The 14,027-nt window shown below is 32.6% G+C and overlaps 5 protein-coding genes across 5 annotated transcripts; 1 reads left to right on the top strand and 4 right to left on the bottom strand.

Annotated features, from left to right (window-relative positions):
* Positions 1-116: 116 nt before the first annotated feature.
* Positions 117-1,619, bottom strand: ELE39_003609 (MO25-family; the record flags this gene model as incomplete). The annotated part of the gene is made up of 1 exon (XM_067346713.1): positions 117-1,619. One exon carries the CDS (start codon positions 1,617-1,619, stop codon positions 117-119), a length of 1,503 nt encoding a protein of 500 aa, XP_067200026.1.
* A 2,212-nt stretch (positions 1,620-3,831) lies between these two features.
* On the bottom strand, positions 3,832-5,166 carry ELE39_003598 (uncharacterized protein; the record flags this gene model as incomplete). Its single annotated transcript, XM_067346702.1, has 1 exon — positions 3,832-5,166. The coding sequence occupies one exon, from the start codon at positions 5,164-5,166 to the stop codon at positions 3,832-3,834; it is 1,335 nt and encodes a 444-aa protein (XP_067200015.1).
* A 619-nt stretch (positions 5,167-5,785) lies between these two features.
* ELE39_003587 (TBC domain-containing) lies at positions 5,786-6,883 on the bottom strand (the record flags this gene model as incomplete). The annotated part of the gene is made up of 1 exon (XM_067346691.1): positions 5,786-6,883. One exon carries the CDS (start codon positions 6,881-6,883, stop codon positions 5,786-5,788), a length of 1,098 nt encoding a protein of 365 aa, XP_067200004.1.
* A 581-nt stretch (positions 6,884-7,464) lies between these two features.
* ELE39_003576 (kinesin-like boursin) lies at positions 7,465-11,028 on the top strand (the record flags this gene model as incomplete). Its single annotated transcript, XM_067346680.1, has 1 exon — positions 7,465-11,028. One exon carries the CDS (start codon positions 7,465-7,467, stop codon positions 11,026-11,028), a length of 3,564 nt encoding a protein of 1,187 aa, XP_067199993.1.
* A 416-nt stretch (positions 11,029-11,444) lies between these two features.
* On the bottom strand, positions 11,445-12,959 carry ELE39_003544 (phosphatase 2B catalytic subunit; the record flags this gene model as incomplete). Its single annotated transcript, XM_067346648.1, has 1 exon — positions 11,445-12,959. The coding sequence occupies one exon, from the start codon at positions 12,957-12,959 to the stop codon at positions 11,445-11,447; it is 1,515 nt and encodes a 504-aa protein (XP_067199961.1).
* Between the last annotated feature and the right edge of the window lie 1,068 nt (positions 12,960-14,027).

The following is a 14,027-nucleotide window of genomic DNA, read 5'->3' as shown; positions in this document are numbered from 1 at the left end:
CTTGGCGCCAAAACATGCAAAAATGATTAAATTTGTACACGTTTAGAATTATTTTAGATTGCTTTTAAATCTTTAATTTTATTAATTACAAACTGAGATGTGAGAGAAAGTTAGCTTTATTGAGAGAATATATATATAACATTTAAATGACTTACCTGTTTATCTGAAATGAATTGTGGATCCGTTCTGGATGTTTGGAAGTAAATCAAAAATTCAACGATTTTGTCTTTATTTTTATATAAGGCCTTTTGAATTCCTGGTGATTTATTGGGATTTGCAACAAAAAGTTTAAATATATGAAAGGCTTCAAATGAGATAGTATTTAAGTGAGATGTGATCAAATTCATGAAAACTTTAAGATATTCACAGTTACTCGAGAATACTGTCATAACTTTTGAAAGCTCTTTCAATGATAGTAGTTGATTCAATAATCTTAAGCCATGTCTTTGTGGTACATATTCAGTTGATTGAATCAGAATTTTGAAGATATTTGAGAAAAAAGTTTGTTGATTCTTTAAAATGTACTCATTGGTCATTTTGGGTGAAACAAATAAATAACACCTCAAAGTTGAAATAGCATCAGAAGATATATCAAAACATTGATTTCCTGATAGCTTTATCAAATTGGTAAAGATTTCTTGTTTGTATATTAAATGCTGTGTAATTTCGTTGCTTTTATTCTTGAATGATTCTGAGATTGGAAATGTTTTATTATTTTGTTTATCGACTATTCCTGGACCTTGTGCAAGATTTAATATGGTAGATATATCTCGAAGTACCTCTCCAATTTTATATGTAATTGGAATGACTGAGTATTGTTTAAGTAATAATGAAAAGAACTCGTCACAGTTTTTATTAAGCCACTCAAGTATTACAAAACTTTCCTGATTAATTTCATCAATCAGTTCATTCTCTTTTAATAAAGCTGTATGCTGACAACTTCTGATTTCAAATACTATTAGCAGAGAAATAATGCTTACCCACAGAGAATGTTCTTCCATTGAAACATATCCTAATAAACATGTTATATTTAGCAGTAAAGAATCACAGAAAATCTCAGATAAAGTAAATATTTGTTTATAAATACTTTCAACTCTTTCATTCCATTCCATTATTTTTTGATTTCTGTCATTCAGCCACGAATTCAATTCTTTTTCTTGCTTATCTACCAAATCGAGAAATATCGACTTAATTTCGTCCAACTGTCCCCTCAAATTCAATTCCTTCTTTTCAGTGTTAAAGATATTAATAAAATCTTTCCTATAACTTATCATCTTTTCAAAAACTCTATCTCTTTCTTCTCTTTTTTCTAACTTTTTCATATTATCTTCGCCGTTTACTAATACACTATTTATTAATCTAATTATATTTTTGTCAATTTCATCACAAGCTTGCAAGAACTTTCTCCTCACCTTCTCATATTCTTCACTTTTCAAATTATCTCCCTCTTTCATAACGTTGCTACCAATCATACTGTTGCCTATATTATTTATTATTCCACTCCTATAACTTATACTATTGCTTTTATTGTCATTATTAATACCACAATCTCCACTCTCACCATTTTCTGTTTCTAGCTTAGCTGGAGAATTCTTTTGAAAATGTATCCAGTTTAACATTTAATCACACCCTTAGCAATAATATCTAATTCCCGTCTACTCTGCTTTTAAACATTACTTTCAATTTAAAAGAACAAAAAAATACTTTATCTAAAAATTAATATATCACTTTGTTTCTTCCTCCACCTAAATTCTCATACCAAAAATTAATTAATGCACTTTCCTTGTTATTCACGACCTGATCCTACTCACATGCATCCACATGCAATTATTAAACTATTTTTTAGTGAATTATTTGCATGTAAATGCAGGTATATAATTGTTATTTTAACTGCCGCCAAAACACATAATTGAAATCGCTTACGTGTACAATGTGGGGAGAAAATCAGATGCGAAAAAAAAATTTGTTCTAACGAGTTTGAATGCATACAAAATAACCCGCCTATATGAGTTGTCAAAGATTAACTAATCAGAACAGCTCTGGAAATTAAAAAAAAAACAAAGAATATTTCTTTTAAAATAATTTAATAGCTAATAGTCAATCCAAAGATAGTTATAAACCAATAAAAAGAATGAACAACAAAAAACCAATTATTTTCTTTAAAAAGAAAAAAGAGTATCTACTGCTATTTGTGGTAGTTTAGGAAAAAAGCAAAATTCAAAGTGATACAGTACAACTTTTAAGATATATACAAAGTAAGTTAAGAATTTCTCATTCTCTGAACGCTGATTAATATAGCATAAAAGCAATTCTTACAACTCTTAGATAATTTCCAGTTGCAATGTTGAATAGGACAATATTAAACATCAATCTCAAGCAAAATCAAAATTTAAAAATATGCTTCATATTCGAGCTTCTTGATAATAGCTTACCTAAAATATTAAGAATATACTCAAAATGTTTAGCAGATATTCCTTATTATAATCGAGTCTTGTAGCATTAGACAAACAAAAAATAGTAAATCACTGTTTTAAAAATGAAGAAAAATCTTTAATAGGTTGTATTCTTTCTTGTTTCATCTTTATTTTATTTCGACTATTTTAAGAAAATTTATTTTAAAAATTATATTATTATACTTCTCGAATATTTCCACACTAATCAATTTTAATTTAATCACAGTCTATTATTCTTGAAAAAGAATCCACAGAATTGTTAATAAAATCCTCTTGACTGAAATAATATCTAAGGCCGAATCAGGAATGCTTTCTTAAAGCCGGAAAATAGCTATATTAATATCTTTCTAAACAAAAGCTGCTTTCCATTCTCACTTCATCTAAATCTAGTAGAATGTATTGAGCAACATTGTACTCTTTAAGACAAAAAACTTTTGTTAAAAACCAACACGGAAATTAATACTTTAAAGCTCTATTACTCCATTAGGTATTCATAAAAAGTCAGCAGTTTCATTGTTCATTGTTGCAACACTAAGTGGTATAGCTACGATTGCAACTCTTGTTTTTTGGTCTATTGTTATTTTAATAGTATACGCTTTTTTTTCTCCTTTGGAAATAAACTCATCCCAGAAACATTAATATATTACGTAACAGAAAACATATTCTTTAATCCTAATGAAACTGACCTATTTAATTCTATAGTCAATATCTCTACTAGTGACCTTGATACCACGCGTGAAATTTCCAATTATAGAGAACTGAAAGCTTAAAAACTTACAATTTAAACTCCATATCTAAGATAAAATTGCCTGAAGCAGTACAAATAACTTCAAGGTAAGTTTTTATTAAACCATATGTTAGCTTGCGTCTTATTCGTAATAATAATAACTTACGAAGAGGTCTCGAACCTGAGTCTAAAGTATCGTTGTGAAAATATTCACATAGCTATACTTTAATTCGCGGGTATATAGTCTTAGAAAATGTTCATATACAAATTATTAGACTAATTTAAATCTTAACTCATTCGATACATCCAAGCTGCATCAAATAAACTAATTATACGAATTCTTTTCGATTCAATAACCCATGCAAACAAATGGGATTTAAAATATTAAATTAATTATTAATAACTCAGTTGCCCGCCAAAAAGTCATTTTTCTTTAAATTACCATATTTCTAAAAATCCAAACCAATAAAACAATTATAGCCTACATTATACAATTTAGTTGGCTATATAAAAAAGTAAATAATGTAGCAATAACTTATGTAATTAAAATAATAATTTTTAAATCCCCATTTTCCAATTCCCATTTAATGCTTAAAAAAATGTCTAAGTAAAAAAAACAAAGTGACTCTTTGATTAAAAACAAGAATGTTCTTAGTCAGATTCATCAGAAATATTGAGCACGTATTTATCGAAATCTGCTTGAGTTGATTCATCAAATATCTCATTTGCTGCGTAAATATCTGCAGCAAGCTGAGCTTTATCTAATTCTTCACCTAAAATCTTTGAATAGAGTTGAAGAATATTCACAAGTGCTCTTCTGGAAGAACTTAGACCAAATTCTTTGCATTGTTGATCTATATGTTTTAGATTAATAACTTTAGCCATTAAAGTTGAATTTTCCTGTATTTTAAAAGAAGTTTTACGAATTGAACGTAATATAATCTTATATTGTTTCTCGTCTACAATATCTAAATCTTTCTCAGAATGTTTAACAGCCTCCTCATCAATGTAAGGCCCATTAATTTTAGATAGTGCAAACTCATTTGATGGATCAAAAGACAGAAGTTTAGTCTTACAACTAGATAATGAAGAGTAAAGGATGGAAAAGGCTGTAGTAGCTTGAATTAACATTTGCTCTAATAATTCAGAATTCCCAGTCCAAGTTTTTGTCATGTTGGAAATGGCCACTAATGCAACATCAACAAGATCCTGAATTAAAATACAACAGCGATTGATACGACTAAATGACTGGTAATCCTCTTTACTGAGTTTATCTACAGAACTGAATAATTGATTGTCCTCAGCTGGGCCTTCTACATGTGATGTTACATTTCTGGGCTGTTCAGTAGGTTTTACCGAGCCAGAAGTAGATGATTGTTCAAAATGAGAAGTTTTTGTCGTAGTTGCATGACCATGCTGAGGTCTGAGAGATTGTTTCTCTTTGGTTCCATAACTTTGAAGTTTCCCAACAGATTCTAAGTAATTTTTGTAAAGAGGTGTTTGATGAGGATGCGATGGCAAGTGAATAGAATGTTTTTGTTCATATATGCTAGAATGACTATTTTGTTGAATACCGGCTGCTCCACCGATTGATTCTAAATAATATCTGTAATAGGGAGATTTATGAGAGGCACTTCCACCTGAAGTTGAGCGTAAACTACCGGGTTTAGACTGAGATGGTGAAAATTTGTTTTTAGAGATTGAAGAGCCATTGTTACAATAAAGCCCTCGGCTACAAGATGAAGGGTCTTTTCCACTATTAACAAATCTGGAATTATAAGTATAACAAACACTACCAAAACAAGGAGACCCATACAATTCAGGATTTCTTGGATTTAGTCCCGTAGGATGAGAGGAACGGGCCCCATTTGAGCGAACTTGATATTGATTTTGTCCTTTCAAATGACTGGAATTTAGTGAATACCCAAAGGGAAATTGAAAAATAAGTAGAATTAGAAGAGAAATGTGGAAATAAAGTACGCTCATTCTAAGGAACTATTTTAAAAAAAAAAGGATAACCAAGCTCTGAACAGATTTTACCAGTAAATATCTATTTAAAATGTTTTGGCGCCAATGAGTGATGTATTAATTGCATAATTACAGTTGGTGAGAAAAATTCATGAAACTAGCGGGAAAGTATGAAGGTATTGCTTTGAATGCTTAGGATATTTTAAGTATTATGAGTGGGCCTAAGTTTTAAATTATTTGGTAGTATTAATAGCTCTAGGTGTTTTAGTTGTTAGTATTTCTGATTCTTTGGTTATTTTTCAGTAGTTGATTTAATGGAATGATTAGCAGAATTGACTATCAGAATTACTTTACCAAATTATATATTAGTGAAATGCGGTTATATTATGATTTATCGAATAGGTACATTATAAATAGCCGTAGATTACGTGCTTAATCCTACGTAGGGATCTAAGGTAGCCATCATGAGGGGGATTAGTGAGAAAGGGGGAAAGGGTGAGAAAGCAGAAAAAGTAAAAGAACTGTTAATGGTGTATCTACAAGGACGAAAGCAAAGTATGCGATGGAAAGATTTAAAAGTTATAATATAAATGGCTGAAGATCAGTCTGTAAAGAATAGATATTGAAGAAAATCAGGCTAAACCTTAAAAGTAGCAAGTATTTCCTCGGAAATATGGATGTTCTTTGCCTTTGAAAGCAACATTCTGGCACATGTGACGTCATTAATTCCAACTGAAATACGAAGGGATTTAAAGAATTGGATAATTTTTTCCATGGATTGTCCAATCAAAGAAGACTCAAGAGTCTTGAGAAGTGCTATAGCTATGGAGATTAGAGATTGAAGTCCATTGGCTAACAAGTAGTCCCAAATAATGACAACAGTTTTGAGTGGAAGGGTCGAAACAAATAGAGTGAGGAACCAAGGATGAAGATATACAGGGTCAAAGATCCCTTCGTCTTGGAAATGCTTCCAAAGTTTAGGAATATTAGCTTGAAACATTGTATCAAATGCTTGAATGTACTTGGTTAAAAGTGGGAATTGATCTTTATAAAATCCAGAAAGTCCATATGTTTCGAGTATAAGTATTAGTGAATAGAAACTCCTCTCTTGATCAAAATTACTGGTTATTAATAAAAGGGCTGCAATGAAATTCATTCCCTGACAGTATCCAACATCAGGAATATGGTTGGCTGTTGCATTCAATACTCTAAAAAGGCATTCCTGAGATGCTTGGTCTCTAAAAATATTGAGTTCTGGAAAAGTTCTCGGAACATCAATACTTATCAGAGGAGAATATTTGTTTAGAAACTTGGCAGCATAATCATAATAATTGCAATACATGAGATTCATTGCTGGGGTTTGAAAATTAAGAGAATTTTTTTCATTGATATTAAATACTTCAAGAAAAAATTTGGAATTTCTCAGGCTTTGAGGGATTTTACAATTAATCTTTTTCTCGTCATCTAAAGAAGATATTTCCAACAAAGAGTTCCAAATTTTCCACCTAAAGTCCTGTGGCACTCCTCTAGCTAACCTTCTTCTTAGAGTCTTTGGGTGATCTTTGACAAAGTAATCCAGACCTTTAGTAATCATGCGATTCCATTTCTTATATGAATGCTCGTACAGCAATTGAGGTGAATCCTGAAGTAGCTCTTTGCATTCTTTAATAGCTTGTTCGAGCTCACTTTCTTCTGTTAGACACCTACTACTGCTTGTGGATACAAAAGAACTCATATGTGGGTGCAGCAATCCCAATTAACCTCTCCTCTAGCATGCACACACTCAAATATTCTACTTTCGTCTGTATCTACCTCTTATCTTCAAGTGAATCTGCATTTCCTTTTTGTTCTCTTTTAAAAATTAATTATTAATTACAAATCACAAAATCACCCCCAACGTGTTCACCTTATTAGATGCTTTACTAAATTGTCACTTTCCCCCCAACCACAAAACACCCATTTTTATTACGTGTCAGCCCCCCACCGGAAGCTCCTGAAATGTGGGGGGCAAAAAGAAGCAGTATTATTACATATTTCAATACCGGCGTTAACAAAATGTCGTTGGCGCCCAAATGAACACATGCACATGTGGGTAAAAAAAAATTGGTAGAATTAAATAATAATAAAACCGAAGATAAATAATTCATAGTAATAGTCTCTAGAAGGAAGAATTTGGAAAGTAGTAGAAATTCGGAAATTTTTACGAGTTTAGTTGGAGTAAACTAGTCCAGAGGGTAGAATATTGGAGAGTTGGTTTTCTCTCTTTGGAGAAGGGGAAAAAAGCCACTTGAAAAGATATATTAAAGTTAAAATTATATGAAGAATTTGAAACCACGTCAAAACACAATAGAGGAGAATGGGGTTAATGTGAAGGTAATTGTCCGGTGCAGGCCTTTGACAGAACAAGAAAAGAAAGACCCAACTAACAGTAATGTTTTGCAAGTTAAGCCAGATTCCAAGGAAATTGTGGTCTCACACCAATCTTTGAGTCGTAAATTTGACTCATACTCCACTAAGCTCTTCACTTTTGATGGGGTTTGTGGGTCATTCACATCACAAAGAGAGCTTTTTAAGCAATATGTGGTTCCAATTGTGGATGAAGTACTTTTAGGCTTTAATTGTACAATCTTCGCATATGGTCAAACAGGAACCGGCAAGACTTATACGATGGAAGGTGATATGAAGGAGTATTTGGAGTCAAACAATATGGAATTAACTGAGCATGCAGGAATTATTCCAAGGGCTGTACAACTTATTTTTGAGAGGTTGGAAAGCCAGTACACGGAATACGGAGTTCGAGTTTCGTATTTGGAGATTTATAATGAAGAGTTATCTGACTTACTGAGTGATGAAAAGTTGAACTTAAGAATTTATGATGATATTGCTGGTAAGAGAGGTCTGAATGTGGATCGTCTTGAAGAGATTCCCGTAAACAAAGCACAGGACATACTTAATATACTTACCACGGCAGTAAGGAAAAGACGAACAGCTGAGACTTTACTGAATAAGTCGTCTTCTAGAAGTCACTGTATTTTTACGATTACAATTCATACCAAAGAGACAAACATTGATGGGGAGGATGTTCTAAAAGTTGGAAAGCTGAATCTGGTGGACTTGGCAGGGTCTGAAAATATACAAAGAAGCGGAGCGAATGCAATAAAAGACCGAGCTAAGGAGGCTGGCATGATTAATCAAAGTTTATTGACATTAGGCCGTGTAATTAATGCCCTGGTAGAGCACTCAAGTTACGTCCCTTACAGAGATTCAAAGCTGACGCGTCTATTACAAGATAGCTTGGGTGGCCGTACAAAAACCTGCATCATTGCAACCATTACAGCCTCTTCGATATATCTTGAAGAAACTCTTAATACTTTAGACTATGCTCACAGAGCTAAGAATATTAAGAATATGCCAGTAGTCAATCAAAAGATGACAAAGAAAGTCATGATCAGAGAAATGAATTGTGAAATTGAGAAGCTTAAACAGGAACTTCAATGTAACAGAGAAAAGAACGGAGTCTACTTACCCCTTGCTCAGTTTAACGAGATGGAAAACAAACTCCAATCTCAGGCTAATGAAATTGTTGAGATGGAGTCTGAGCTCCAAAATCAGCATGCTCTTTATAAAGAAATGGAATCTACTGTTAATACCCTTACTGATCAGCTTAATGAGAAATCTTTGCGTGTTAAAGCCGGTGACTTTGCTAATATTCATCTTTCAAAGCATGCCAGGCTCTATCGTGAAAAATACAAGGACTTATATATGCAGATGAATCAATCTTTGGAAAACATTGGCAAATTGCATAGAAAGATTATTGGATCGGAGCTTTTCCAGTCTTCTCAGAATACCCAACTCTTTAATCTTCAACAGCAACTTGTCTGTGACATTCAGCTAACTGAGAAGAAGACCAGTGAATGCTTAGAGGTTCTACATAATGATCTTAAACAGGATTTACTTGTCCACTGGATGAATAAAAGCCGACTTTCACATGACGAGATTATTGGGATGATTGATACTGGAAAAAAGCTTTGTGGTAACGTTATATCTATGCTCTCTGATTCACTGGAGCAATCTTTAACAGAGGAACTTCATGCTGGTATGAATAATGCAAAGGAAAATTTAAAGAAGTGTCTCAAAACTCAAGAGGAAGTGGCCACTCAAATTAAGGATGAAATTAGAAAGGGGCTTGTAGATTGCTCAACAGACACAGAAAAGATATCAACGGGTATTAACAACCAACTGGAAAGGCTTAAGTTGTCAAATGAACGTTGCCAAAGTCTTGTTCAGGATTACAAGGATCATTCCAAGGAATGTGAAACTCAGTTGGATACCGTTTTCTCTCTGCAGCTTGTAGGTTCTGTTGATAATCTTGCGAAGTCACACCAGATTGAACTTGACCACCGTCTCTCTGTCCAGCTGTCAAGTCTAGATGAGAAATCCAAGGAAATGAAGAGTCAATTCTGTAAATTAGTTGATAACTTTGTTGAAGAAACTTCCAAAGCCTTGATTAATGAAAAGGAGAGACTTTTCAAACAAGTGGATGATTTGAGAGAGAAGATTATTAGTGAATTGGAAAATGGGTATTTGGCAAACAAAAATTTCCTTCGTGAGACCAATGGCCGAATAGAACAATTAGAATTGGCTCACTTAGAACTCGTCAAAGACCAGAACGACTGTCTTGAAAAGAGGAAAAGTGAGCTTGGAGATCTTGTTCATTCCATTTCCCAGCTTGGGGATAAAAGGTTAATTGGAGGGTTTACTGGCTTTTCTAAGATTAGGGATGAGCAATTTGGCCAAATTAACTCTAAGTTTACGGAAATATCCGAATTGAGTGCCAGCTCAATTCAAAGTTGTGTTAACAATGTTTCAACCGTAGTAAATCTACAGAATAGCTCTTATAATGAGCTATCATCATGTGTCGATGATTATTTTGGTTATAATTTGAAATCCTTCCAGGAGAATATTCAGGTAAAGATTAACAACATGATTCAACTTCTGAGCAAAGTCACTGATTTTTCAGATCTCTCTCATGGCAATTCTGGAAATAATGGGAAGAAAGAATTATCTCCTTCAAGCTCAGTAGAAGACTTACCGAAGATTTTAGATAAAGTCATTCAAGGATTAATAGAGATTGAGAATGTTGTTGCAAAGACCAACCCAGCCTCGGGGCAAACACCAAGTAGAAGACAAAGCTACAAGATTCCTATTTTAAAGGAAAGATGCTTATCTCCAATGAAATATGTTGATTACTATATTGACACTTTGCCGAGGCCCAACATTGACTTTAATCAAACTCACAAAATGTTAGATCCATTTAATAGTGAAAACAACAAAGGAGGTGATGTGTTAAATTCTCAATTAAATATTCAAGGAGAGGAATGCCATCACTCACCTTGTTTTGATTGGAGAAATGTACAATGTGATGAAATGAGAACATTAAACATTTCTCAGTTTATCCAAGAAACAATTGCCGAGTCTTCTGATTTATTTCTAAGGGAAGAAGTACAACAACCAAACGGAATCGTTAAGCCAGAAAAGGAAAAAGAAGAGAATATTACCAATGATGAGAATTTGAATAGTTACTCAGAAAATACTATAAACGTTAGTAACCACCCTTCAATAATTTCTTCAAAATCGGAGCAGAAACAAAACTCACTCGAATCTTTGAAGTCATTAAGCTTCTACCAGAGCTCTCAAATTGATGAAAACCACATTGTTTCATCTCATGAGGATACAGCAACACAAGAGAATTTTCTGGAAGCTATCAGCAGTCCAATTGGATCTAGTAACCAAACGGGTGTGACATTATCTTCATCTTCCACAGGAATTCCAAGACCTGGAAGACCAAAGAGGGCTGTTGCTATTACGAGGAAAAGATGATCAAAGAAAGGATGCATAAGTAACCAAAAGAAAGCTCAGATTACTGATTCCTGAATTCTTCTCCGATCTAAAAATGACAAAATTAATCTTGGAAGAAAAAAGAAGAGGTGGATGGAATGGCTAATGAATAGCTTTTCGTTACCTGAAAATTACGTATTTAAAGGTAATCACATAATTAAGTTCCTTTTTTTATATATATGTATATGTATATGTATATATTTTAAAGATACAAGAGAGAAAATGTGATAGAGGCAAATCATACAAACTAAACATTCTTTTTCAAAAATTTCTTTTATTTGTTTTTTGTCTAAATATTGTAAAACAAAAAAAGATGTATTTCTTTGATAAATTTTAAGAAAATCATAATTATTCTCCCTTTATAATTTGAGACATAACCAAAAAATAAGATGGATATCTTAATAAGGCCTCCTTTCATTGTATGCATCCATAGTTTTAACCTTGTTAAACTTTTCCAATTCATTTTCAAGAGCGTCTCTTCCTCCAAGTAGTAATCCCATGGGTATCCTGTGACCTGGAGTGACACCCTTAAGCTTAACAACAAGTTCATTCTGCTCTCTTAGAGTTGAGAAAACTCTCATAATACGAGCAACACTTTGAACTTTCTTTCTAAGAGTATCAGCTCTTTCTTTTGAAATAACACTAGAAGCTGGTTGTGCTGATCTAATAATTGAAGAACCAAGGCTTGCAGCCTCTTCAGGCAACCTTCCATCTTCATTAATACAAAATGCATCCATTAATCTACGTACATCTTCCGGTAAATCTTCCTCTTCAAGTTCAATAGGTTCAGAAGAAGAAGTAGCAACAGGTTGTATAATAGAATATAACATTTCAGTAACTTTTTCTGATACAAAAGGAAGAGACCATGAAAATATATCCAGAAAGTTTGGTAAGTAATATGGATGAGCAGAGAAATTGAATTGTTGTATATTTAAAGTGTTATTTTCAAACTTGAGAATTGCACCTTTATTATTGTATACATCACAGTAATTTGGAGCGCTAAAAATTGTGATTACAGACGGAAACCTTGTTTTTACATTTGGGCTATGCATCTTAAAACCTTCTAGTTGTGCTTCATGAGCTCTTACAATAGAAAGTAATCCATTTTGATCAAGAAACTTGTTGCTTGCTTGAGTAGCAAAAAAGTACGAGCATCCTCGGACATCATTGGTCACAAAAGGTTCGTCAGGAGTCTCAGTTTCATCTTTTTCATCAAAGGGATCGGCCCATAAAATATCACAGTAAAGTCCAGATCTTGGTGGTTCTTGGAATCTGTTAATTGTTAAAATTTGGTCAACTGAGCGCAATTCAGGAGAAAGTCCACCATGAACACAAAAGAATTTTCCATTAATAATTGCAGCAATTGGAAGCGTATCAAAAGACTCCATAAAGTATCCATGTACAGTTGAGTCATACTTGTATTCACATTCATCACGAAAATTAAAGAAAGTTGTCATTTGTCTACATTCGTGATTTCCTCTGAGTAAATAAACAGTATCTGGATAATTTAGTTTTAATGAATATAATAGCAATAGAACTTCAATAGAGAAGGATCCTCTATCTACATAATCGCCCAAAAAAAGATATTGTGTAGTTTCAGGATCTCCACCAACGTCTAGTAGTTTAACTAGATCGTAATATTGGCCATGAATATCACCAACAACAGTGATTGGATCTCTTAATCTTAAGAGATTCGATTCATTGGCAGTTATTTCAGAAGTTCTTTTAATAATTTCCAATAGATGATCTTTTCTTACACGCCCCTCTCTTAATAAATGTGATTTAAGAACTCTCCAGTCAGGATTACCTTCAATTCCATTTGGAAAGAGCAAATCCTCGGTAAGTGGAAGTGGAGGAGGAGGGTCAGACTCCTTTACCACTCTGTCATTAAGTGGATCTTTTAATGGTTGCATGAAAGTAGTTTGAAAATTTAATTCCCAAAATATTGAAATGCTTCGAAAATTTGTAATTTATACGATAAATTGTTGTAAATAGACCAATTTTCATATATTATAATCTTATATTAAGATATATTACATATGAGAAAACATAAATAAGAATTCACTCATTCAGATCTCTAATTATCTTTGAGTTTGTGCTTGGATTTTTATAATTATAATTCGATGAGTGCCAAAACAGCCCCAATTCCAATCTTCAGATTGATTATATGCCTAGATTTTCAATTTCTTCAACTAACTAATTTGTTGGTAAACAAATTAGAGTCAAATACTTTTAATTAATCACTAGCCATAAAAATTATCTTAAAATTATGCCCGCCAAATTCTGCGACAGAAAATTTGCAAGAGTTCCTAGAATCTGAAAATATAAATTTGTGCGTGTGAAAAGTGTTAATAGTTTATCAACAAATTATTAGTTTAATATTTTTTCACGTTTTTTATTAGTTGATTTTATTTATATCTCCCTGAAATTAATGCTGGGATTGGTTTGTAATTATAAATTTATCTTTGAATTCTTGTAAATGCAAAATCACACTTCGAAGCCGTATTTATCTTATTTGTAGTTCTACAATAATAATAAAGAGTGCATTAATATCGTAATATATAAACTTTAATGGACTAATTGGATGAATAGAACTATATTTTCGTCTGACTGACCTATTTTTTTTTTTGGGCTTGTTTCTTCTCGCCTTCTTTCTGAATACCAAATTGTTCACAAATCGCACGCTTAGAGTTGTAAAAAATTTAAATTCTAAAATTTTTCCCTTTCTTAATTTGACTTATTTCCAAAATTTTGATATGCCTATTCCTCTTCTTGCATAAATAAGATTACAAGTAAAAAAAAATGTAATGTGGGGGGGGTGGATTAGGCAAATAGAATGAGGGAATGCATTGGCGCCTAATTGGTCTGTATTTGTATGACAAACTATTTGAAAATTTTCATTCAATAATAGCCAATCCAATAAATGAAAATTTGAGTTGAAGTTTACTATTCTTGGATACGTACTATTATATATATATATA

Source organism: Cryptosporidium sp. chipmunk genotype I (genome assembly GCF_004936735.1).
Source record: "Cryptosporidium sp. chipmunk genotype I strain 37763 chromosome Unknown contig_7, whole genome shotgun sequence".
NCBI classification, from domain to species: Eukaryota; Apicomplexa; class Conoidasida; order Eucoccidiorida; family Cryptosporidiidae; genus Cryptosporidium; species Cryptosporidium sp. chipmunk genotype I.
This window is presented reverse-complemented; position numbering and strand designations above follow the sequence as displayed.